General features: G+C 37.5%; 3 protein-coding genes across 3 annotated transcripts; 1 reads left to right on the top strand and 2 right to left on the bottom strand.

Annotated features, from left to right (window-relative positions):
• The first annotated feature begins 1,152 nt into the window (after positions 1-1,152).
• LOC104217035 (glycosyl hydrolase 5 family protein-like) lies at positions 1,153-5,575 on the top strand. The gene is made up of 4 exons (XM_009767187.2): positions 1,153-1,644; positions 3,203-3,450; positions 4,251-4,771; positions 4,942-5,575. The coding sequence occupies exons 1-4, from the start codon at positions 1,228-1,230 to the stop codon at positions 5,442-5,444; spliced, it is 1,689 nt and encodes a 562-aa protein (XP_009765489.1). The 5' UTR covers positions 1,153-1,227; the 3' UTR covers positions 5,445-5,575.
• Positions 5,362-10,642, bottom strand: LOC104217034 (proteasome subunit beta type-7-A). The gene is made up of 9 exons (XM_009767186.2): positions 10,519-10,642; positions 10,259-10,424; positions 6,820-6,961; positions 6,561-6,657; positions 6,393-6,462; positions 6,162-6,266; positions 5,977-6,075; positions 5,748-5,832; positions 5,362-5,636 (listed from the first exon to the last, which is right to left on the bottom strand). The coding sequence occupies exons 2-9, from the start codon at positions 10,403-10,405 to the stop codon at positions 5,560-5,562; spliced, it is 822 nt and encodes a 273-aa protein (XP_009765488.1). The 5' UTR covers positions 10,406-10,424; positions 10,519-10,642; the 3' UTR covers positions 5,362-5,559.
• A 1,791-nt stretch (positions 10,643-12,433) lies between these two features.
• Positions 12,434-13,684, bottom strand: LOC138879819 (uncharacterized). The gene is made up of 3 exons (XM_070159456.1): positions 13,219-13,684; positions 12,755-12,960; positions 12,434-12,670 (listed from the first exon to the last, which is right to left on the bottom strand). Exons 1-3 carry the CDS (start codon positions 13,682-13,684, stop codon positions 12,434-12,436), a joined length of 909 nt encoding a protein of 302 aa, XP_070015557.1.
• Between the last annotated feature and the right edge of the window lie 9,424 nt (positions 13,685-23,108).

Raw genomic sequence — 23,108 nt, 5'->3', positions numbered from 1 at the left:
TTAAAAAAATATTAAATTCTATACAAAAATATCTAGTATGACTAAACTACCCTTAATTAAATATTTAATGTGAGGAGTAAGAAAACTTTTTAGGAATATGTACATAAGAGTAATTTTGTAAAAAGAAATTAAATTTTTTCTTGATTATATAAATTGACACTTATTTTGGACCAAAATAAATAAGTAAATTGGTCACTTATTGTGGACCAGAGGAAGTATTATTTATATATTTAAAAAAAGTATGCACTGTCGATATAATACACGTGTATCGCACGTATCTAGAAACTAGTAATACTATAAAACCCATACTATCTTATTAATTTGAAAGTGATAGTTTTTCTCTTAGGACATCTCCACCCTTTACTCCATTTTGGTCTAAAACGGGGATTTCCCCATTTTGGGGACAACTTACTTCAACCATTCCCCCATTTTTTCTCCAAACTTTTTTATATTCTTCTCTCTCTTTTATATTATATTATTATCTTTCATTTCAATTTTATTTTTTAATTTTCATTAAACAAATTCCATCTTTTATTTTTATTAATTTGTAATTTTCATTAAAACAATTTCATAAAATTTTAAATAATATAATTTGTAAGCAATTATTATAGATTAACTAATAATTCAAATAAAAGTGAAATCATTGCGATACAAGAAATACATATTACATAACGATAAAATTCATTCAAAATACTACATAAATATTCAACTTCAACCTCTAGTATTCTCCCATAAATGATCTATTAATGCATTTCGAAGTCTAAAATGAGCATCTTTGTCCTTAATTCTTCTATGTGCAAAATGAACATCTTTGAGATAATTATATATTTTTTGTACAATTATAACTTATAATAAAATTAATTTACAAGTTTACATAAAAATAATAAATGCACGAAAATTAATTTATCAAAATTATACACCAAAGTTAAGATATAAAATTAATACTATAAAGACATTACATAAATATAATTAGGTACATATAAAGAGATAAATTAAAAGATTAAATAATAAAATAAAATAAAAAAGTGATGAATAGTAATGAATAGTGTACCCCATATTTGAGGGAACACAATTCATCCCCATTTTGAGGACAAAAATAGGGGAGGGTTGGAGCTAAATTACCCAAAAATTATCCCTGGGGTAAGGTGGCCTTAGCTATAAATAGTCATCTCCCCGTAGGAAAATGACCCGAGAATCCTAAAAACAACAGATAAGACTTTGTAAAATATGTGGAAGTCGCCATCATCATCCTCCTTCTCCAGCATTCATCTATTTCTATTTGTTCTGATCATCAACCAACATGTTACTGTTTCATCACAGCCACTTTACACAAAATCAAGATGGATTGTGAACTCAACAGGGCAAAGAGTGAAACTGGCATGTGTAAATTGGGTGTCACATATGGAAGTTATGGTGGCAGAAGGGCTAAACCAACAGCCAGTGGATGCAATTTCTCGAGCTATTATCAACATGGGTTTTAATTGTGTTAGACTTACATGGCCACTCTTCTTGTTTACTAATGATTCTTTGGGATCAATAACTGTAAGACAATCTTTCAAGAACCTTGGACTCTTTGCTTCCATTGTTGGTCTTCAAGCTAACAATCCTTCCATTGTTGATCTCTCTGTCCTCGATGCTTACCAGGTAACAAATTTAATTTGCATTCCGTATAAAGATTTTTTACATCATCAGTATATTTCAAGATTAGTTATCATTTTTGATAAGACATAAATTTTTCTGTAATTACTTTACAAATGACTTAATGATTTTGTTGCTTGACTAGTGACTTACGCTAATATTTTTTTCTTGCTCAAACAAGAAGTTGAGAAATATAAGATAAATAAATGATAGGTAGAGAGGTGGTTAGAAGTCACATTCCAATGGGCATACGTAGTTTTTCAACAATGTAGGGTTAGCTCCGGGAAAAAAAGGAAAAATACGGTTAGCATTATTTTATGTTGATGGAAGACTTTCGCCGAAAGTATATATTCCTTCCATCCCATAATTATTGTCCACATTTGGATCGATGTCATTTTCCATCATTGCGATCACTATATAATAATATAGATCCAGTATAATTTTTTATAAAGAGATCAAACATAATATTTTAATGGATTTTCCCACCATTTAAAACCTATCAACTCGTGTTCCTTTTAAAATGTCGAATATTTTCACAGACCAACTAAATTGTTTAAATTGTTCGAGTGAAAGAGTATCGTGAACATTTTTTTTTGTGTTTATAGATATATCAGTTTATGTAATTATGCTCATTAAATTAATTTTTGTACTATGCGTGTCAAAGTTTGTTTAAACCATATTGGCAAATCAAACTTTTGGTATAGATCAAATTTTAATTTTATTTATATCATAACTAAGGAACGTATTCTTATCTCTTTCATTGGCCACTGACAATAATTTGTCACCACCTTAATATCGCAGGAATATGAATAATTGTGCAGTTCTGTAATTCCTTCTTTTTCTCTAAAACTTGATGTTATATCTACTTTTGAAAAAGAATCAAATAGAGAAATGTTGCTTTGAGCTACTCTATTCGTTCAATGAAACGATTTTGTTTGGAATCTTAAAAACCAGTTTATAATAGTTGATTCAATCCTTTTTGTTTTATTCTATTTTATCTATAAGTAGATTGAGTAGCAATGACGCTGTAGTGATGGTGACCTCCAACAAATATCATCTTTTCTTGCACGCCACTACTCCTTTTTATTTCTTAAAAAAGGTGCATCCTAAAAAGCAATTATTGACCAAGTAGAACAATCCCAACACAATATTATGAAATTTATAGATATCCTCATTCAAATTGTAATTTTGTTGGATGATAAACAACCTAAATGTACTGTTTCCGTTCCAACAGAATGACATAGTGCAAAATACGACAGTTAATCCATATAAGTTTCAGTGTTGATCTGTAGACTGATACTTTATATTTTAAAAACAACATTCATGCATTTACTAAAAAAACTACACAAAATCACAATTTTATATAAGTAAAAATATTATAAAATTATCATCAGAAAAGAAATTATATTCTCAAATAGTTAGTAACAGTGTCATTCTTCTTGAGACGTCTAGTTTTTCCTCCATATATTAGCTAATTTTGTTGAAAAACTTATATCAATACTCTTTTCAGTTGTTGACTTTACCATATATAGTATGTCCAATTATCCATTTATATTTATGACAGGCAGTGGTGGCTAGCCTTGCAAAAAACAATGTAATGATCATATTAGATAATCACATAAGCAAGCCTGGCTGGTGCTGCAGCAGATTCGATGGCAATGGCTTCTTTGGAGATAAGTACTTTGACCCTGACCTCTGGCTCCAAGGCCTTACCAAAGTAGCCACCATTTTCAAGGGTACTAACAATGTAGTAGGCATGAGCTTACGAAATGAACTTCGTGGACCTCTACAAAATGCTCATGATTGGTACAGGTACATACCACTATTCAATCTATCAAAATTTCTGAATTTTGACTACATGTTGACGGCAGGCTGCATCTGCACTGCACCTATCTGTTGCCTCAAGCTCGAACTATATAATATACCCCGTTTCAATTTAGATGATACAGTTTGACTTGCCTTAAAGTTTAAGAAAAAAAGAAAACTTTTGAAAAATGAAGTTCTAAAAGGTTAAGGGCTAAAAGCTTTATGGGGTCAAGTATTTGTGTGACTATAAAAGCTTCTCATTAAGGGTAAAGTGAGTAAAATAAAAAGTTTAAAGGTAAATTGTTTTCAAATATAGAAATATGTCTTTCTTTTTTGAACGGACTAATACGGAATGTATGTCATTTAAACGGAAACGAAGAGAGTAATATTTTTGGTATAGCCGAATTAATCTTTCATAAAAAAAATTATCTTGAGAAAGTTTCCCATTAAAGATTGAAAACATTTTCCAAGTTTTAATCAGTGAGTGAAATTTTCTTTTTCTTGAAAATGCTTTCTAATTTTGGTTGATGAATGAATTCCTTTTTTCCTGATGATAACCTAACGCCAAAAAATCTTCTAAACATAGTTGAAAATCTACCTATTAATATTTTCCTGAAAATGACTTCCGTTGCAGCGTGCACTACATATATACCTGAAAATCATCTAAACAATGTATATAATTGGGCTAAGTTGCAACACATCACCGTGAATGCAGTTTATGTTCAAACATTTTACCGCGCCTGAATGCTTAAAAATTTATATTTGTTGCTATGGTTCACCAATTAAAGTGGTGGTTGTTGAGGCAGGTACATGCAGAAAGGAGCTGAAGCAGTGCATGCAGCTAATCCCAATGTTCTTATTATTCTATCCGGCCTAAGTTTCGACAAGGATCTTTCTTTCTTGCACCAAAGACCAGTAAACTTGACATTCAGTGGCAAGCTAGTTTATGAGATTCATCGATACGGTTTCACAGATGGAGATACTTGGTCAGGAGACAGTGCAAACCAAGCATGCGGAGTAGTGTTGAATGACATGGTGAGCAAAGGAACATTTGTGTTACAACAAGGCTACCCATTGTTTGTGAGCGAGTTTGGAGTGGATCAAAGAGGCACTAATGTGAATGACAATAGGTATTTCAATTGCTTTCTTGGACTGGCAGCTCAACTTGACTTTGATTGGGCACTCTGGACACTTGTTGGGAGCTATTATTTGAGAGATGGGGTTGTGGGACTCAATGAGTACTATGGGGTTTTAGATTGCAACTGGCGTGATATCAGGAACTCAAGCTTTCTGGAAAGAATCTCAGCCATCCGCTCTCCATTCCAAGGTATAAGCTGAAGTGGTAACATCTATGACTTTTCAAAAATGTTGCCTCACCCGTGTCAGATCCTCCAAAAATGCACTAATTTTGGAGGATCCGACACACAATCTGGCAACATAATTGTTAGAAGTTCTTTATGAAAAAAGAACTAAGCATTTACCTTGGTTCAAATGCAGGACCAGGTTATACCGAGACTCGTCTCCATAAAGTGATTTTCCATCCAAAGACAGGGCTTTGTGTTCGAAGAACCTCATTTCTGCAGCCATTGGAGTTAGGTTCATGCTCTGAGGCTGCAGCATGGAGGTATGCTCCCCAAAAAACACTGACAGTCATCGGAACTTACTTTTGCCTGCAAGCAGATAAGCTTGGGGAGCCAGCAAAACTTGGTATAACATGCAGTGATGACAGCTCAAAATGGGAAACCATCTCGGACTCTAAGATGCACCTGTCTTCTAAGCTACAAGATGCTACTAGTGTTTGCTTGGATGTTGATTCCAACAATGTTATTGTCACACAAACATGCAAGTGTTTGAGCACAAATGACACTACATGTGATCCTGGAAGTCAGTGGTTCAAAATTATTGACAGCACAAGGGTGACAAAAACAACAAAATCCTTTCTTCAAATCAAACCAATCATTCGTTTTCTAGCAAGGAGTTTCTTTGGAAGCTACATCTGATAACACAGAGTACTTCATTTAGACATGCAATTGAAGGTTTTTCAACACTTAAATACTCATGTAACTGTTTGACACTCTAATAGTTCACGAATGGATTTTATCATTGCAATACAAGTCATTCTTCCATGGCATCTCCACCTTCAATCACTTGTACAATCTCTCTCAATGGTGTAATCTTTGTAAGGAGAACTTCTGCAAGCCAAAGAATTCCAGCCGACGCATTAGCAAAATTCCATTCGTAATTCAAATAACCGTGATACTTGCTCTATTACATTGCATGTTGACAAGTCTGAGAACACTAACCAGTCTTTTTGGGGAACGAGTAACCTTTTTGTGGATAGGTGCGGGGATTAGGCGACAAATGGTTTCTTAAGTACTCCGTGTTTCCCTAACAATCAAGATAAAAGTTTAGAAGCCACATGCTATAAAAAAAAAACAAAAAATGGTGTTATGCATTCTACGCTGAAAATTCGTCATTATCGCTAGGAGAGCTTTTTTTTTCCCCATTAGGTTCACTTAAAGGAAAGCTGACCTTTGTTATCACACAGATATCAACATTGCTGCCACTACCGAGGTCATTGAATACTCCGGACAATATGGCCTCTGCTACTAATTTTATCCCTTCATCCCTCTGCAACAAATTCCCCTCAACATTCAGGATTAATAATACATCTACCAAATGCAGCAAACTACTCTAGCTTAAAGAAACAAACTTACGTTCATCCCTTCCTGGTATTTTGACTCAAAGATAGCCATTGCTGCGAGGGAACCAGAGCCCATTGTAGCATATGGCAGAGTATCAGTTGATCCATGTGGATAAATCTGAGAGGCGATCGATTGACCAAATAGTGGAACTTTAATGAAAATGAGGAAAAATATATACACACACACGCCCACATACATTTATATACATACTTATACACAAATATAAATGTGAACACTACTTACAGTATGCAGATGGGGCCCTGTGACATCCACACCACCAAGGACCAAAGCAGCTGAGACATGGCCTTGGTAGCTGGTAAAGAGAGCATAGTTAGGCTTCTAGGATTGATTTTTTAATGCACTCGAAGACACTACTATGCCTATTAGGAACATTAACAATAGAAGCTTTACCTGAAAAGGTGAGACTTCAAAAGAGTAAGAGCTGTCACAACCCTGGATTCACGACCAGTGTGAAACCTATGAAGCTTCAGCTGGGAACTGACCATGTCTAGAGAATAACAGTTCTAAATTAACATTAAGAGATGACATAGAGAGAGAGAGAGAGAGAGAGAGAGAGAGAGAGAACCGGATTGGAAACTTAAAAGGAGAAGGTATATATATTGCAAACAATTTCCAAGAACTCCTAGAATAAGGATATAAAGCTCATTACCAGTAACCGCCTCTGTATCCGCAGCTGTCCCAGCTCCGCAGCAATATATATTAGGAGCCATGTAATGAATTTTCTCACAGTTTTTATCGGCAACAATTGGCCCTTCAGTTGCCCGTGTGTCGGCTCCAAGGATAACACCATCCTGAACAAGAATCATGCTCAACAAGTTGATTAAGGGCATCGATTCTAGATTCTGCATGACTTGTGCATAATTGAACAGATAAAGTAACCCCAAAATGTCACATTTTCTAACAAGCATGTTATAATATGTCAATTAAGCACTATTTCCAGAGTCTACTGATTCATCATGCAAGGGCTCATGGAAAATCAATAAGAGCACTACAGAAAGAGCCAAATTGTCCATAAAAACAACAGAAGAGGGAAAGAAGAGAAAGATGTGAAGGAGCAGCAATCTTTGAGAGGTACTATTCATTGAAATGCAAATAACTCTTCATTCGGTTTTTTTATCAGCATTCCTATTTTAATTTCATTCTCTGGAAGACAACCTAAATGTGTTTATAGATAGTTATATAATCAGTTGAATGAAGTTAATACCACAAAGTAGAAACTAACGGGTCTCAATTCCAGACAATGACCTACATCATGATGCCTTCTATATTTTCTCAATAAGTATGACGTTCTTTTCTGGATCTTGAAAGACTACCTTCTGCTTTGTGACCTCATCAACAGCTTTTCCTCAAGCTTCCTGCTATTTAAGCAGAAAAATATGCAGTCCCTACCTAATTTCCTCTCTATAACTACTATTTAGCCATTAAAATCAATCACCGACGAAGCTATTGAGGCTGAAGTCCGACCGCGATGAATCCACCATTATCACCGGCAAGATTTGAAAGATCTTCGTCCTCTCTCTTATACAACTCTAGATTTGGAAGATGAATTTTATATTTTCCTTATTTTTCTTTTTTTATCAGATAATACTCCATTCTATGAAACACGACTTTTTGAGAAGGAAACAGGACTATGTTCCAATTCTTCATTGAATCAAGAACATATCTGGAAAAAAAATAGTCTTTTGAGTATTTCTGATTTTGGGTGAGATGAATTTCTTGGAATTATTGATGAGTTTTCATGAGGTTTAAAACTAACTATAATAGAGGTAAACAAACAGAAGGAGCGGGTTGGTGGAGAGGAGGGTTTGGAATTTGTTTTTGGCGAAGGAGGTGGAGAAGATGATCAAAAGTGGGGTTTGGAAGAAGAGGAGACGGGTGGGGGGGGGGGGGGAGGGATTCATTTATGTTTTTCTACTTCAAATTATTTTAATTTTTTTGGCCATTTGGGTGCAAACCAAGAGGTTGTGAGTTCGAGTCTCCCAAAGAGCAAGGTGGGAAGTTCTTGGAGGGAAGGATGCCGGGGTCTATTTGGAAACAGCCTCTCTACCTCAGGGTAGGGGTAAGGTCTACGTACACACTACCCTCCCCAAGCCCCACTAAGTGAGATTATACTGGATTGTTGTTGTTGTTGTTGGCCATTTGAGTGCAAATTAGATTTTTTTTCTTGAGCTATGACACGTGTCATGCTTTAATTGGCCAGTGTGATACAATCTCCAAGAAGAAGTGGTCTGGTCAAAAGTGGTGTCTCAGACACAATTGTGAGTGTGTAAGAGGTTACCCGTGGTCGACATGATTGTCACAGGAATTAGGCCTCAAGCCCGGGGGTAAAATATGTATTCTGCCTAAAAAGAACACAGATTGCAGACAACTCATGCGTATGGTTAGACTACTAACTTAATACGAAATACATTTTTTTGACCAAGAACTTACAAGGAAATCCATGCAGCATTAAATGACATTCTAATATGTTTTTTCCTCCTTTTTCACAGTAGTGTTGATGTCAAACTTCTGGTCGGATGAACTAAATTATTTGGCAACGCAAAAGAATGCAGATCATACAAGCAACCAGCTCAAGAGTCACCATATTGTATGCTCTAGTCAGTTGCTGATTATGTTGAACGATTACAGTATAATTAATTTCAACAAATTGTATGATCTCTGTGATGCCATATGATTCTATTGCTATTTTAACTAAAGCACAACACCATTTTGAAAAGAATTTCTTATGAATGTAGTTAAATGAAACTAAGGTAAGCTTGGACCCCTATAATGTTAAAACATCTTTGCTCTTAATGGTTTTCATTACACAACTTCTGTGCGAGAATCCAAACATCTCTGAATTACCAGATGAGGAGAACAAAATTCGCTCCCTCTTTTTTGCTCTGTAAATAGAATAAATCCCTTTGCAATGAATTAGGTCTGAGCAGTGTTATATAGGCGCACCACAATGCAAGAGGCATTGCCAACATGCCTTGTGCATGGCAGAGGTGAAATTATGCTGAGGAGTTAGCTTTCTTGAGTGAGGCCTCCACCTGTATGGTTTTGGTCTGATGTTTTTACACCCTTATTACAAGGAGTACCCATATTTGAGTGAGGCCTTCAGATTTTTACTTCATTTTTGCCCTTAGCCAATTAATGAGAGGTGTTTCCATCATAAGATCATTTAAAATTCTCTCTGTTTATCTTCCTATTTTTTCCGTATCATTGATCATATTGATTTTTTTAGCACATTAAAAAAAAAGTCCAATAAGGCGTTCGCTTCACAGCTTGAGGCATACATCTCACTTTTTAGCAAGAAAATTAGCTTCTCTTTTTCAAATACATGTGGTAAGCAGTAGGAGGTGCAAGATCTTGCTACATCAGATTAACAGAACATACCATATTTAGAAAGAGAAGACGTTGAACTGAAAACATTGAGTAGAGTGAGTGGAATTAGGATATGAATAAATCTATGTTTATTATGTTGATATGAATAAACTTTCCTGTCTTGAAGCTCGGGAGGAATATAGATAATAATGGTCACTTAATAGTTAATAGATAATAATGGTCTGCTATGGCAACGTTTTCCATATTTTCAGACGTCTACATGAAAATTGTGTGAGATCTAACAATCCTTTGATTTTACTCCCAAACAAGTTAGGTAGGCTGTATGAATCATCACTGACCATGTTATAATCCTTTGTTTTTACTTATATAAAAAAAAAGAATCCTTTCCGAGAACCCCTAGTTTACCTTTAAAGGAAAATGATTTAGTGTTGGAATGAAATGAACCCAATAATGTAGAACAGATAAGGAGATTCATATAGCCGACCCCGACAAACTTTGGGATGAGGCATGGTTGACTCGTTGACCTAGACGAAAATCAGGAATATTACGCATCCCGTGCCCCTGCCCCTGGGGCAATAACCCTAATACTGAAAGCTTTGCTTGTAGTTTTTTTATTCTTTGCAGAAATATTCACCACATCAAACCATTAAAAAAATTCCAAAGTAAGAACCTTTAACTTACGTAATCCAACAATAGACCCATAAAACACAAACAAAACTAACCCAAACCGAAATTTAGCAAATTAAAAAAGGGGAACGGACCTGAAAAATTAAGCCGACGATGGTAGTACCAGTCTTGAGAAAAGAAGGAGAACGGAGTCCTTTATTGACCAGCATCTCATTCCTTCTACACAAATCAAAACTAAACCCACCTTTTTGGGGAACATCCATTGTTGTCTTAGCCGTCATTTTAACCTCCAAATAAAACCTACCCACAGAGCAAAAGTTAAAGACAGGAATGCAGTATAATGGAACTGTGAATCGTTAAGAAACTTAAATTGAAGTTCTTAGTAGCGACTTACTTGCTGCAGCTGAAAAGGTAAAGTTCGGAATCGGAAAGAGAGATTGTGAAAATAGCCAAGGCTTGAAGAACAAGAAAAAGAGATCGATTGTGAAAATAGCTGGTGAATCTTCTATGGACGGGTAACTCTTGGGCTGCTTCGGTTAAGGCCCAAAATATATTCAGTTGGGTTACCCAAATAGTCCACCGAATTTAATGTTTATTTTTTCTAGTCAATATATAATATACATATACAACAACAACAACAACAACAACGGCCCAGTATAATCCCACAAGTGGGGTCTGGGGAGGGTAATATATACGCAGACCTTACCCCTATCCCGAGGGGTAGAAAGACTGTTTTCAGGAGACCCTCGGCTCAAGAAAGCAACAGGAGACGATATATTAGTACCATCAATAGAATCATAATAAAATAACAACAATATAAGAAATACGAAATAGATGGAAGGTATAATAATAACCAGCAGCTAAAGCCCTGCATCAGTAGATGACCACTAGAATCCTAAAACTAACTCATAACTGGCTAATCTCACTCTAGTGCGCTGTAGAAATATTCACAACTTCCCCTAGCCTACAACTTTAATGCTCGACCTCCACAATTCCCTGTCAAGGGCCATGTCCTCGGCAATTCTAAGTCGCGCCATGTCCTGCCTGATCACCTCTCCCCAATTCTTCTTAGGTCGCCTTCTACCTCTCATTGTACCCACCACAGCCAGTTGTTCACACCTCCTCACCGGTGCATCAATGCTCCTCCTGTGAATGTGCCCGAACCATCGGAGTCTTGCTTCCCGCATCTTGTCCTCCATGGGGACCACGCCCACCTTCTCTCGAATTTCTTCATTCCTAATCTTATCCATCTTTGTATGCCCGCACATCTACCTCAACATCCTCATCTCTGCTACTTTCATCTTCTGGATGTGTGAGTTCTTAACCGGCCAACACTCAGTCCCATACAACATAGTAGGCCTAACCACTGCTCTATAAAACTTACCTTTTAGTAACGGTGGCACTTTCTTATCATACAGGACTCCCGACGCTAACCTCCACTTCATCCACCCCACCCCTATACGGTGTGTGACATCCTCGTCGATCTCCCCGATCCTCTGAATAACTGACCCAAGGTACTTGAAACTACCCCTCTTGGGAATGACTTGAGAGTCAAGCCTCACATCCACTCCCGCTTCCGTTGGCTCGACCCCAAATTTGCACTCAAGGTATTTCGTCTTTATCTTGCTCAACTTGAAACCTTTAGACTCAAGGGCATGTCTCCAAACCTCTAGCCTCCCATTGACGTCGCTTCGTGTCTCATCAATTAGAAATATGTCATCAGCAAATAGCATGCACCATGGCACCTCTCCTTAAATATGATGAGTTAGTGCATTCATCACCAGGGAAAATAGGAATGGGCTGAACGCAAACCCTTGGTGCAACCCCGTAACAATCGGGAAGTGCTCGGAGTCGCCTCCTACTGTCCTAACCCGAGTCTTAGCTCCATCATACATGTCTTTAATCACCCTAATGTAGCCAACCAGAACCCCTTTAGCCTCCAAGCAGCTTCATAAGACCTCCCTAGGAACCCTGTCGTACGCTTTCTCCAGATCAATAAACACCATGTGGAGATCCTTCTTCCTATCCCTGTATTGTTCCACCATCCTCCTAATAAGGTGGATAGCTTCTGTGGTAGATCGCCCCGGCATGAACCCGAACTGGTTTTCTGAAATAGACACTGTCCGTCGCACTCTCATTTCTACCACTCTCTCCCAAACTTTCATGGTATGACTCAGTAATTTGATATCCCTATAGTTGTTACAGCTCTGGATATCGCCTTTGTTCTTATACAACGGAACCATTGTACTCCACCTCCACTCTTCAGGCATCATATTAGTCTTGAATATAATATTAAATAACCCAGTAAGTCATTCCAAGCCTTCTCTACCCACACACCTCCAAAGTTCAATCGGAATTTCGTCTGGTCCGGTAGCTCTGCCCCTTCTTATCTTACGCATCGCCTCCATGACCTCATCGACCTCAATGTCCCTACAATAACTTAATTCATGGGGACTATCGGCATTCCTCAATTCACCTAGTACGATATCCGGATCCCCTTCTTCATTTAGAAGTTTATGAAAGTAGGTCTGCCACCTCCTCTTAATCTGGTCATCCCCCATCAAAACTTTGTCGTTCTCATCTTTTATGCACCTCACTTGGTCCAGATCCCGAGCCGTCCTCTCTCTCACCTTAGCCAGTCGGAATAACTTCTTTTCCCCACCTTTGTTCCCCAGGTCCTCATACAGACGAGCAAAAGCTGCAGTCTTAGCCTCTGTGACTGCCATCTTCGCCTCCTTCCTAGCTACCTTATACCTCTCACTGTTCGCTCTCCTCTCTTCCTCGCCAGTGCTCCCTACTAACTGCAGGTAAGCCGCCTTCTTTGCTTCCACTTTACCTTGGACAACTGCATTCTACCACCAGTCTCCTTTGTGGCCACCGGTGCGGCCCAAAGAAATCCCTAACACCTCTCTCGCCGCCTTCCTTATACAGTCTGCCGTCGTCGACCACATAGTGTTTGCATCCCCACTACTTCTCCACGCTCCCATTGCCGATAACCTTCCTTCCAATTCCTGAGCTTTATCCTTAGTCAAGGCGCCCCACCTAATCCTTAGATGGCCTCGTACTGGCCTTTTCTTCCTCCTTATCATAATACCAATGTCCATCACTAAAAACCTATGCTGCGTTGCGAGGGTCTCACCAGGGATAACCTTGCAATCCTCGCATAACCTTCTGTCGCATCTCCTGAGGAGGAGATACTCAATCTGAGTCTTCGCCCCCGAACTTTGGTAAGTAACCAAATGCTCCTCCCGCTTCGGAAAACTTGAGTTCGCAATCACTAGATCAAATGCCTTGGCAAAGTCCAACAACGAAGTTCCCCCTCCGTTCCGCTCCTCGAAACCGAAGCCGCCATGCACCTCAGTATAACCACTTGCAGACGACCCAATAAGACCATTGAAGTCTCCTCTTATGAATAACCTCTCGGAAGGCAGGATACTACGAACGATCTCATCCAACTCCTCCCAGAAACGCCTTTTAGTCTCCTCATCCAAGCCTGCTTGTGTTGCGTACGCGCTAACGACATTTAAAATACACTCACCCACCACTAACTTAATAGTCATTAATCTATCATTCACTAGCCTGACCTCTACCACCGACTCTCTAAGATGGCTATCTACCAGGATACCCACTCCATTCTTACCCCTCAGGACTCCAGAGTACCACAACTTATACCCATCCGCGTTTTTCGCCCTCGATCCGACCCACCTAGTTTCCTGGACACACGCTATATTAATCTTCCTCTTCTGAAGGATCTTCGCCAACTCTATAGACTTACTCGTTAGTGAACCTATGTTCCATGACTCGATTCTCAACCTATAGGCTCCCTTGCCCCCTCTACCTCCCCTGCCTCCTGTCCTACCCCTTGACCCCCGCCCCATACTCTGCCTCACACCCTGCCCCACTCGAGGACATGCCCTTATTCTATCATCCCAGACTACAGCCACTACACCTACGACAATCTAAAGAAGACTTGCTAGTGCACAACGGACAACGAATCAAACTAGAAGGAAACAAGTGACTACTAGCACACTAGTTGAATGATTGAACTATTGCAAACTAAAGAACATCAATTTAGCTAACACCAAAAGGGAAACAGTAAAGCGGGAGGTACCAACTCCCGAGAACAAAACCTGTGATTGATTTGCTATACTCGATGTAGTTGTACGCTCACGCCCGCTTCCCACCGCCCTTTGCTGACACTCGCCCAGGCTGCTCTCCTTTGCTAGTGCTCTTGCGCCCAACTTGTCTCCAACAATTTCGAGAGTTTCCCTGAAAACACAAAAAATACCACGACCCAAAAACCAAAAAGGGGCTGTCACCGCTACCACTGGTGTAGCCCCGACAGTAGCAGGGGAAATGCAGGAAAAATGCAGAAAACTACACAACACACAACTTAATTTAATTTCCAACACCAAATTAACAAGCAATACAGTATTTCACAATAAGAAATTAACGTACTCTGCAAAAATTCACCAACTTTATCATCAACCATCCACAAATCCGACAAAATTGTAGCGGTAAAAACTCAAAAGCGTACAATCCCTCAAGTCAACAGAAGATAGAGCAAAGGAACAGATTATTAAATTACTAAAAGATAGGTATAGGTAATTTTCAACCGACCGGATCAATTTATTTAACGAAACAGAGATTAAACAAATTCACAAAAGGCAAAAAATTGACGAGAAAATCAGATCCGTGCTCAGGTTAACATATCCGAAACATATAATCAAATATGTACAACATACATAAGGAAGGCAAAAGAAGAAAGAAAATTCAAAGAAGAAAACTGGAAATAGAGAAAGTTGTACCTTGAGGAATCAAACGAGAAGATCTAGTCAATTTTATACAATGAAAAATAAAAGAATTGTGAACCTTAATACTATGTGTTCTAATTAATGCAGTTTTGATATATTCTTTTGTTGAGGGTTTTAGTCTTTCGTTTTCCTCTTTTTTAAAAAAATTTGAAACAACGCAGAAACAGAAAATTTATAATCTTAACAACTGACTCTGGTCACTCAACAATGGTAGAAATCAAGAAAATTACTAATTTAACTCAGAAAATAAAAACTTAAGTGAATTATGTCACACCTCCTTTTTCACCCGCGCCCCCGTAAAGAGCGTAGAGAGAGTTTTTCCAATTAAAGGACAATCGAAACGAGATTTTATTTAAAGATTTAGAGTCGCCACTAAGGAGATTTATGGTGTCCCAAGTCACCGGTTGAATCCCAAATCGAGGAAAAGATTGACTCTGTATTATAGTCCGCGAACCAGAAATCCGAGTAAGGAATTCTGTTAACCCGGGAGAAGGTGTTAGGCATTCCCGAGTTCTGTGGTTCTAGCACGATCGCTCAACTGTCATATTCGGCTTGTTTATCTGATTTTAATACATGTTGAACCTATGTGCAATTGTTTTACTGTTTACCGCTTTTATTATTGTTATTTTTAACGAGAATTGCAACGTCGTGAAAATACATCTCGAACCTCGTCACATCAATGCACCCGTGGTTATTGACACATTTCAACTCTGTTGAGATTTGGATTTTGGTCACATAAATGTGCACCCGAGTTTAAGAAAGTAAATTATTAAAGGCGCGCCTAAAGCGACTAACGTATCATTATTTGGGTAAGGCCGTGAAACTTTGCTAAACGGCCCATCCCGAAGTCTAAGTAATTTTACCAACACGTATAGAGGGCCCTGCAGCTCGTGTATTTCTTTTGTCGAGGCTCGTCTCATTCATTATTTTTTAAAAGGAATTTGCAACGTTGTGGAAATGCATCTCGAACCACGTCACAATCAATGTACCCGTGATTAGCGACACATTTCGACTTCGTTGAGATTTGGATTTGGGTCACATAAATGTGCACCCAGATTTAAGAAGGTAATGTTATTTAAAGTACGCGCCTACAGAGACTAACGCGGGGTTATTTTGGGAAATGGCCGTGAAGTTCGCTAAGCGGCCGATCCCGAGTTCTAAGTAATTAATACATACATTTGTGAGGGCCCCGCAATCTATGCGTTTTATTTGGCGAAGCTCATCTCATTTTTATTCAAGGATATCCTAAAACGACTATGATTTTCTATTTATTTGTCTCTATGAATAAAGGAAAATCCTAATCAATTAGTATTAAAAGTTCGGGCTTCAAGTTCAAGTCCGGGTCCAAACAAAAGGAAACACCTTCTAGTTTGAACCCGCTACCTAACTTAAGATCCGCCGCCTGCCGTTGTAAATATTAACAAACCAGCTACCATTTCGATCCCGTTCAACTCTAGCTTTATTATATGAACTGGACTATTGGAATTAACTATGTGTAATACAAAGCCATTTTTGAACTCTTTTTACAACTTGTTGAAAAATGCATCAATGCCTAAAAACTGATATCAAGCTAACATTAATCAATAACGTTTGAGAACTAACATTAGTTACTAACATTATTTACATTGCTATTTAAAAGGATGTTATTTACTCAAGTGAACTCGCAATTTCAGAATTAGACCTATTAAACCAACATATAAACTATTTGAACCTGTTTTGTGACATAAACTATTTGAAACTATTTCACGACTACTGAAGAAGAATTAAGTACAGTATATTTCATAACTAGTAATCACCAACTAAGATTAATTACAATTGATATTCACATGTTTGTAGAAATAGATTCAATCAGTCCAGTTTATGCATTCCCAAGTCATTCTAATACATGCTATTAAATATCAAGTGAACTACTCCTTATACATTAAAGTAAACACAAAGAAAAGGGGAAGTTCAGAAATCCATTCCAACAACTCTTTACTTCCTTTCCATTAAATTTGAGAGCTTTAGAACGTGTACCTGGATAATGGAAATACAAGAAGATGAAGGAGTAGTCAGCAACAGTAATAACACAGCAACACAGTGACAGAACAACCCAGTAATAGATTTAAAAAAAGGAACCAGCAGAATTCTAGCAACACCCAACGAAACAGTAGCAAATAACCAATAGCAAACTCAGGAAGAACCAATTGAAACCCCAAAAATACCAACCAGCAACACCAATGAAACAGCAACAGTACTAGTTCTGATATTCAGCAGTGAAAGAAAAGACCTCACTTTTCAGTTTCTTAGCTCTCACACACTGAACCTTTTAGGATTAAAAAAAAACAGCCTCTTTTTTACTTTCAAATTACTGAACTTTTAAATGTTAAAAATCCAGCCTAGACTCTCTAAAAAAAAACTGAAAGAGAACTGATTTTTTCCTTCAAAAAACCAACCCCTTTTCTATCTTGAACGACCCTATTTATAACCCAAAAACAGGCTTGTTATCTCTGCCTTGAAACCATCAGATTCTAACTGTCCATCCCCCTTTCAATCCCATTACTTAATGTCTTCTTGTTTGAAGTTATTTTGTTCCCCACACTTGCATGCCTTGTTCCCCACACTTGCATGCCTTGTTCCTCACTATGTATTAAACAATGCCTTATTTTAATATTATTAGTGCTTAGTGGACAGAGCACTCAAATTAATCATTTTTTTAAAACTTTAAATCCCAAAATACCCCTGAAACTACTGAAATTATTATTCTACCCCATCAGCTATATCCAATCCTCCTAATCAATTAACCAAACTATAGCAGCTATAACCAATCTTAAGTGAGAAATCCTAACAATTGACTAATTAAACACATGAAACTAACTCCCAATCAACAACATTAGGACAATTCAACAAGGCCAGATTCATATCAGAACAAACTTAATAGAACAAACAAGTATATCCAAATCACTAAACACAATCATCAATTGAACTCAAAACAGTAGGAAAGTCGTCAAAATGCATATACATATAATTTCAACGAATATGCAGTAGGATACTTCATGCGAAAACTTTATCAAAATGAATCCATGTCACACCTCCTTTTTCCGCCCCCCGCGAGGGTACAAGGAGTTTTTTCCAATTAAAGGACAATCGAAATGGGATTTGTTTGTTTATTTTAGAGTCGCCACTTGGGAGATTTAGGGTGTCCCAAGTCACCAATTTAATCCCGAATCGAGGAAAAGAATGACTCCATATTACAGTCTGCGTACCAGAAATCCGGATAAGGAATTCTGTTAACCCGGGAGAAGGTGTTAGGCATTCCCGAATTCCGTGGTTCTAGCACGGTCGCTCAACTGTCATATTCGGCTTATTTATCTGATTTTAATACAATTATGAACCGATGTGCCAATTTTAACTTTTTACCACTTTATTATTTTTAAAAGAATGTGAACATCACTTAAAACACGTCTTTGGACTGCGTCACATGAAATGCACCCACAATCCGGAACACATTTTATTTGATATTTTGGGATTTGGATTTGGGTCGCATGAAATGCACACCCGTGTTTAGGAATGTATTATTATTAAAATCGTGCCTAAAGCGATTAACGTATTATTATTTCTGGATAAGACCATGGAATTCACTAAACAGTCCATCCCGAATTCTAAATATTCAATTAAACATTTATTGAGGGCCCCGCAATTGGTGCATTTTATTGGGCAAGGCTCATCTCATTTTATTTTTAAAGGACAGTCCTAAAATGCCTACATTTTTTCTCTTATTAAATTTGTCTCTACAAAATAAAAGAGAAAATATCTTAATTTATTTACATGTTATTACCTAGTTACATTATACTAGGCATGTTCTCAGTTTGTCAAATTAAAAAAAAAACATAGCAATCTAATTTTAATCCTAGACCGTTTACATGCTGAAATTAACCAATATTATTTAACTAAACAATATTTATACCAAGTTCCTACTAGATGGCCTATTAGTTTGATTTTTGACTCGACGGAGTTACTACACCATTTATTTATTTTTAGGCAATATATGTAGATAGTTCATCTGTTAAGCTATCGTCGGATGTTCCACTATATGTATTAAATAGCTACATGATTCTGATTTTTGCAAGCTAAATAATTTGTACATACAAATAAAATTCAGAATATAATTAAAGCAAATTTAGAATTTCAACTCTTCATTTTTCGTATTCATGCTTCATATTTCGGATTACAATAACCAGCGTGTCAGTTGTGTACCTGATATTGGAAACAAAAGAAGATGAAGATGAGAATCAGCAGCAGTAATAACAATACAGCACAGCAACAACAGTCCAGCAACAGTAACAACCCAGGAACAGAGTTTGCAAACCGGTGGAGCAGTAATCCCCAAAACAAAAGCTTCAAGCTTTGATGAAACAACAACAATTAATGCTGATTTCAAACAGTGAAAGAAAGCAGAAGATTTTTTTTAAGTTTTTTTTTTATTTTGAAAGTTTTAATGCTTTTCGGAATAAATATTCAGCTTTTTTTTTTCCTCTCTCTCTCTATCTGTCCGTTTTTTAAAATATGATCAAGCCTCTTATATATATCACATCCCCAAACCCTTTAATTAATAAATCAATACTTTTTCCTACCAAACCCATTATTCTTCCCACTCATCCCCATTACATTAAATAAATATATCAACCCCACCCCATTATAATTTGTCACACATGCCTACCATAAACAATTACCATATTCCCCTCCACTACATTTTGTCTTGTCCCCCATTTATATTAAACAACTATATCACCTACACCCCATTACCTTTTGTTCTCCATGCTTAACATAAAGAATTACAAAATGTACAATTCCTAAACTACCCCTCCGACCTTATTGCAATTACTATTTTACCCCTGGACGTACTGCAATTTACCAAACTACCCTCATCAGCTATAACTAATCAATTAATCAACTCAACCAAAATATAGCCAATATGACCAATTTCTACACAAATTCAAACAACAAATCACATTAACATGATTTCTTCAACATTTCAACAACAAATCACATGAACACAAATTAAACAACAAAGAACAACTAAAATTTGATTGAACAATATTTTTAGCAACAAACAAACCTATTTTCAGATTCAACAACAACAACAACAAACAAGTATATTCAGATTTCTAAATTCAATAATATTGAACTTAAAATCAACTCTAACAACATTACAACCAACAATTCCTATATTAAACTTAAACAAGATTATGAGACAAATTCAAGAAATAATCATAAATGATAAACAAGAAATCAAACTATACAAATTTCGGATTCAAGATCAACCAAACAAAGTATGAACATGAATGAAAATATTCAATAATAATAACAAACAAACTTTGTTCAAACTTCGAATTAAACTTAAACAAAACAAATAAACATATTCAAATCACTAATCTTCAAATAATCAATTAATCTTTCTTAATTAAATCCAACAAAAATTATAACAAAGATACATGATCCAAAAAAAATTAAAACCAAAACATAACTTCACATTAAATCACTGAATTAAAACCAACTTCAAAAAATGAATACGAATTAAATCTATATTAACAACAAACATGACGGATTAAATGACTCAAACAACATTAATAATTTCTGGAAAATACATAACAACATGAAACAAATTGAAGAAATAATCAATTAAATTTCAATTTGAATCTAACAAACATTAAACTAACAAATTTTTACCTAAACAATAAAACAAACATGAAATAAACATGAAAAACAACTAATTAAATTTCCATTTGAAATCTGAAAATTAATTCAACAAAACATATGAACATGAACAAAACAAAAAATCAAATATCTACCGATTTTAGATTCGAGAAATATCAGAACGAAATACGGACAAACATAAAACTCAAAATCTACTAACCGGATCGAAACGAAATATGTATGGACTGTTTTGACGAGCCTCGACCAAAGCTCGAACAAACGATGACGAACACGAATTTAAGAAGTTGATGCCGATGCAGTAGTGATGAAACAGAAGCAGCTGGGGGTGCGTTTGGTTTGCTTGCGCGAAGAAGACGAAATCAGCCACAACAGCGTGGCCTGCTTGGTTGCCTGCTTGGTTGCGACGCAGCAGCGGCGACGGGGGAGGGGGGCTTCGAACTAGCTGCTCGACGGGCAGCAGCAGTAGACGCGTCTGGTCGTTTGGACGTGAGGTTGAGGACTGGCTCAACAGTGGACTGGCTTGGGTGAGCTGAAACACGAAAAAAGAGGGCAGCCATGGACGAGGGCATTTGAGCTCGACAATGTAGATGATGAAGACGCAGCTGGGTCTTGAAACGCAGCAGCATGAAGTGAGGAAAAAGAAGCAGCAACGTTGGTTATGGTGGAGCTGGGGGCAGTTGTCGTTTGAAGCTAGAGCTTGAGGGGTCGTCCATCGCGAGGTGTTGCCTTCGACGAAGAAGAAGAAGCAAGGGCAACGACCAACGACCATGCGAGCTCATGCTCGAGCTCGACGAGGTAGCGACGATGGTGTTGGAGCTTGTTCTGGGTGTGAGGAGGCGGAAAGGCTGCCATGGTTGTGTGTTTTTGAGTTTGGGGAAGAAGACACAAAAGTGTGGGGGGGGGGGATCCTTTCTAGGTTTTTTAGGGTTTTTTTTGTTTCTTTTTGTTTTGTGTTTTGAAAAAGAATGAAGAAGGGTGTTGGGTATTTGGGTTAATGGGGCGGACCGGGTCGACCCGGTTTGAAGTGGACCGGGTCATGGGGAAGGTTGGGCAATTATTTGGGCCTGTGGTTTGAAAATTAAAGAAGTGGCCCAATCCGATTTTTCTTTGTATTTTTGCTCTCTTTTCTTCTTTTATTTTTCTAAAACTAAATTATAAAAATACTTAAATTATTATTAAGAACTAAATTAAGTTATAAAAGCGCAAATTAACTCCCAATAACAATTAACGCACAATTAAGTAATAATTAAGCATAAAATTGTTCATTTGGACATTAAATGCTAAAAATGCAAAAGATGCCTATTTTTGTAATTTTTAATTTTTGTAAAACTAATTTAATTACTAACAATTGTAGAATTAAATCCTACATGCAAAATGCGACATATTTTTGTATTTTTTATTAATTTAACAAATAAACAAGCACAGACAAATACAAATAATTATCCAAAAATATCACAAAATCTCACAAAATTGCACACCAAGGAAAATCATTTGATTTTGAATTTTTTGGGAGTAATTCTCATATAGGGCAAAAATCACGTGCTTACAACCCACATTAAAACAAAACCACAAATAGATCCGTGAATAGCATAGATTCGAGGTAAGAGATATGACCTTTACTACTGCACTTTCTTGCACTGTTACGCACAGTGAAAACAAAACTCCAAAGAAAAAGCAAAAAATCCGTGAATGAGCTATGGCTGACCTTTATGCTAACGATCCGACGTCGAACAATGCTGAACTTCCGATGAAACACAACTTCGTTCACAATACTGTTTCGACACTTGACTAACAAACACGGACTCGGAGGGAACCTCGACGCACTGCCTCAACATATGACTGAACACGACCTCGGATGGATGGTCTCATTTTGGACTGGAGGGTGGTTATGGAGAAGGTGAGTCGATGGGTTGAGGGTCGTTTTGTTGGCTGGTCATTCGTCTGTGGTCGAAGAATTGATGGAGTTGACGGTGGTCATTGGTAGTAGGGCTGGCGTGAAGGGAGGTGGTCGTTTGGATGAAGCTGGTGGTGGTTGCTGGACGTGGTCGTGGTGGACGTGAGGCGGGCTATTTCTGTTGGTGGCGTTGGACGTCGATATAAAAGGCTGGCCAGTGGTCAGCAGTGCAGCGACGGGCGGACTGGCTGGAGCTCACGACTGGAGGGTCGGTGGTTCGAAGAAGAAGAAGGAGGGCAACCATGGATGTCGAGGGAGCAGGAGGTGTCGTTTGGAGAAGATGAAGAGAAGAGGGGGCGGGTGGTTTAGGGTTTTTTTTTGTTAGGGATTTGGAAATGAAAATGAAAATGGAGAAAGGGGGGGTGGTCGTTTGGGCTATGGGGCAGACCAGGTCGGGGATGGGGTATGGGCTGGGTATTTGGGCTGTCTTGGATGGGTTTCAATTTCAAGGGGAAGAAAATTGTTTGGGATGATGGACTTTAAATTGATTTGGCCCAAATATGACTTAACACTCTTTTA

Source organism: Nicotiana sylvestris, chromosome 10, assembly GCF_000393655.2.
Source record: "Nicotiana sylvestris chromosome 10, ASM39365v2, whole genome shotgun sequence".
Classification (NCBI taxonomy): Eukaryota; Viridiplantae; Streptophyta; class Magnoliopsida; order Solanales; family Solanaceae; genus Nicotiana; species Nicotiana sylvestris.
Note: the sequence above shows the minus strand (reverse complement) of the source record. Positions and strands in the feature narration are given on the sequence as shown.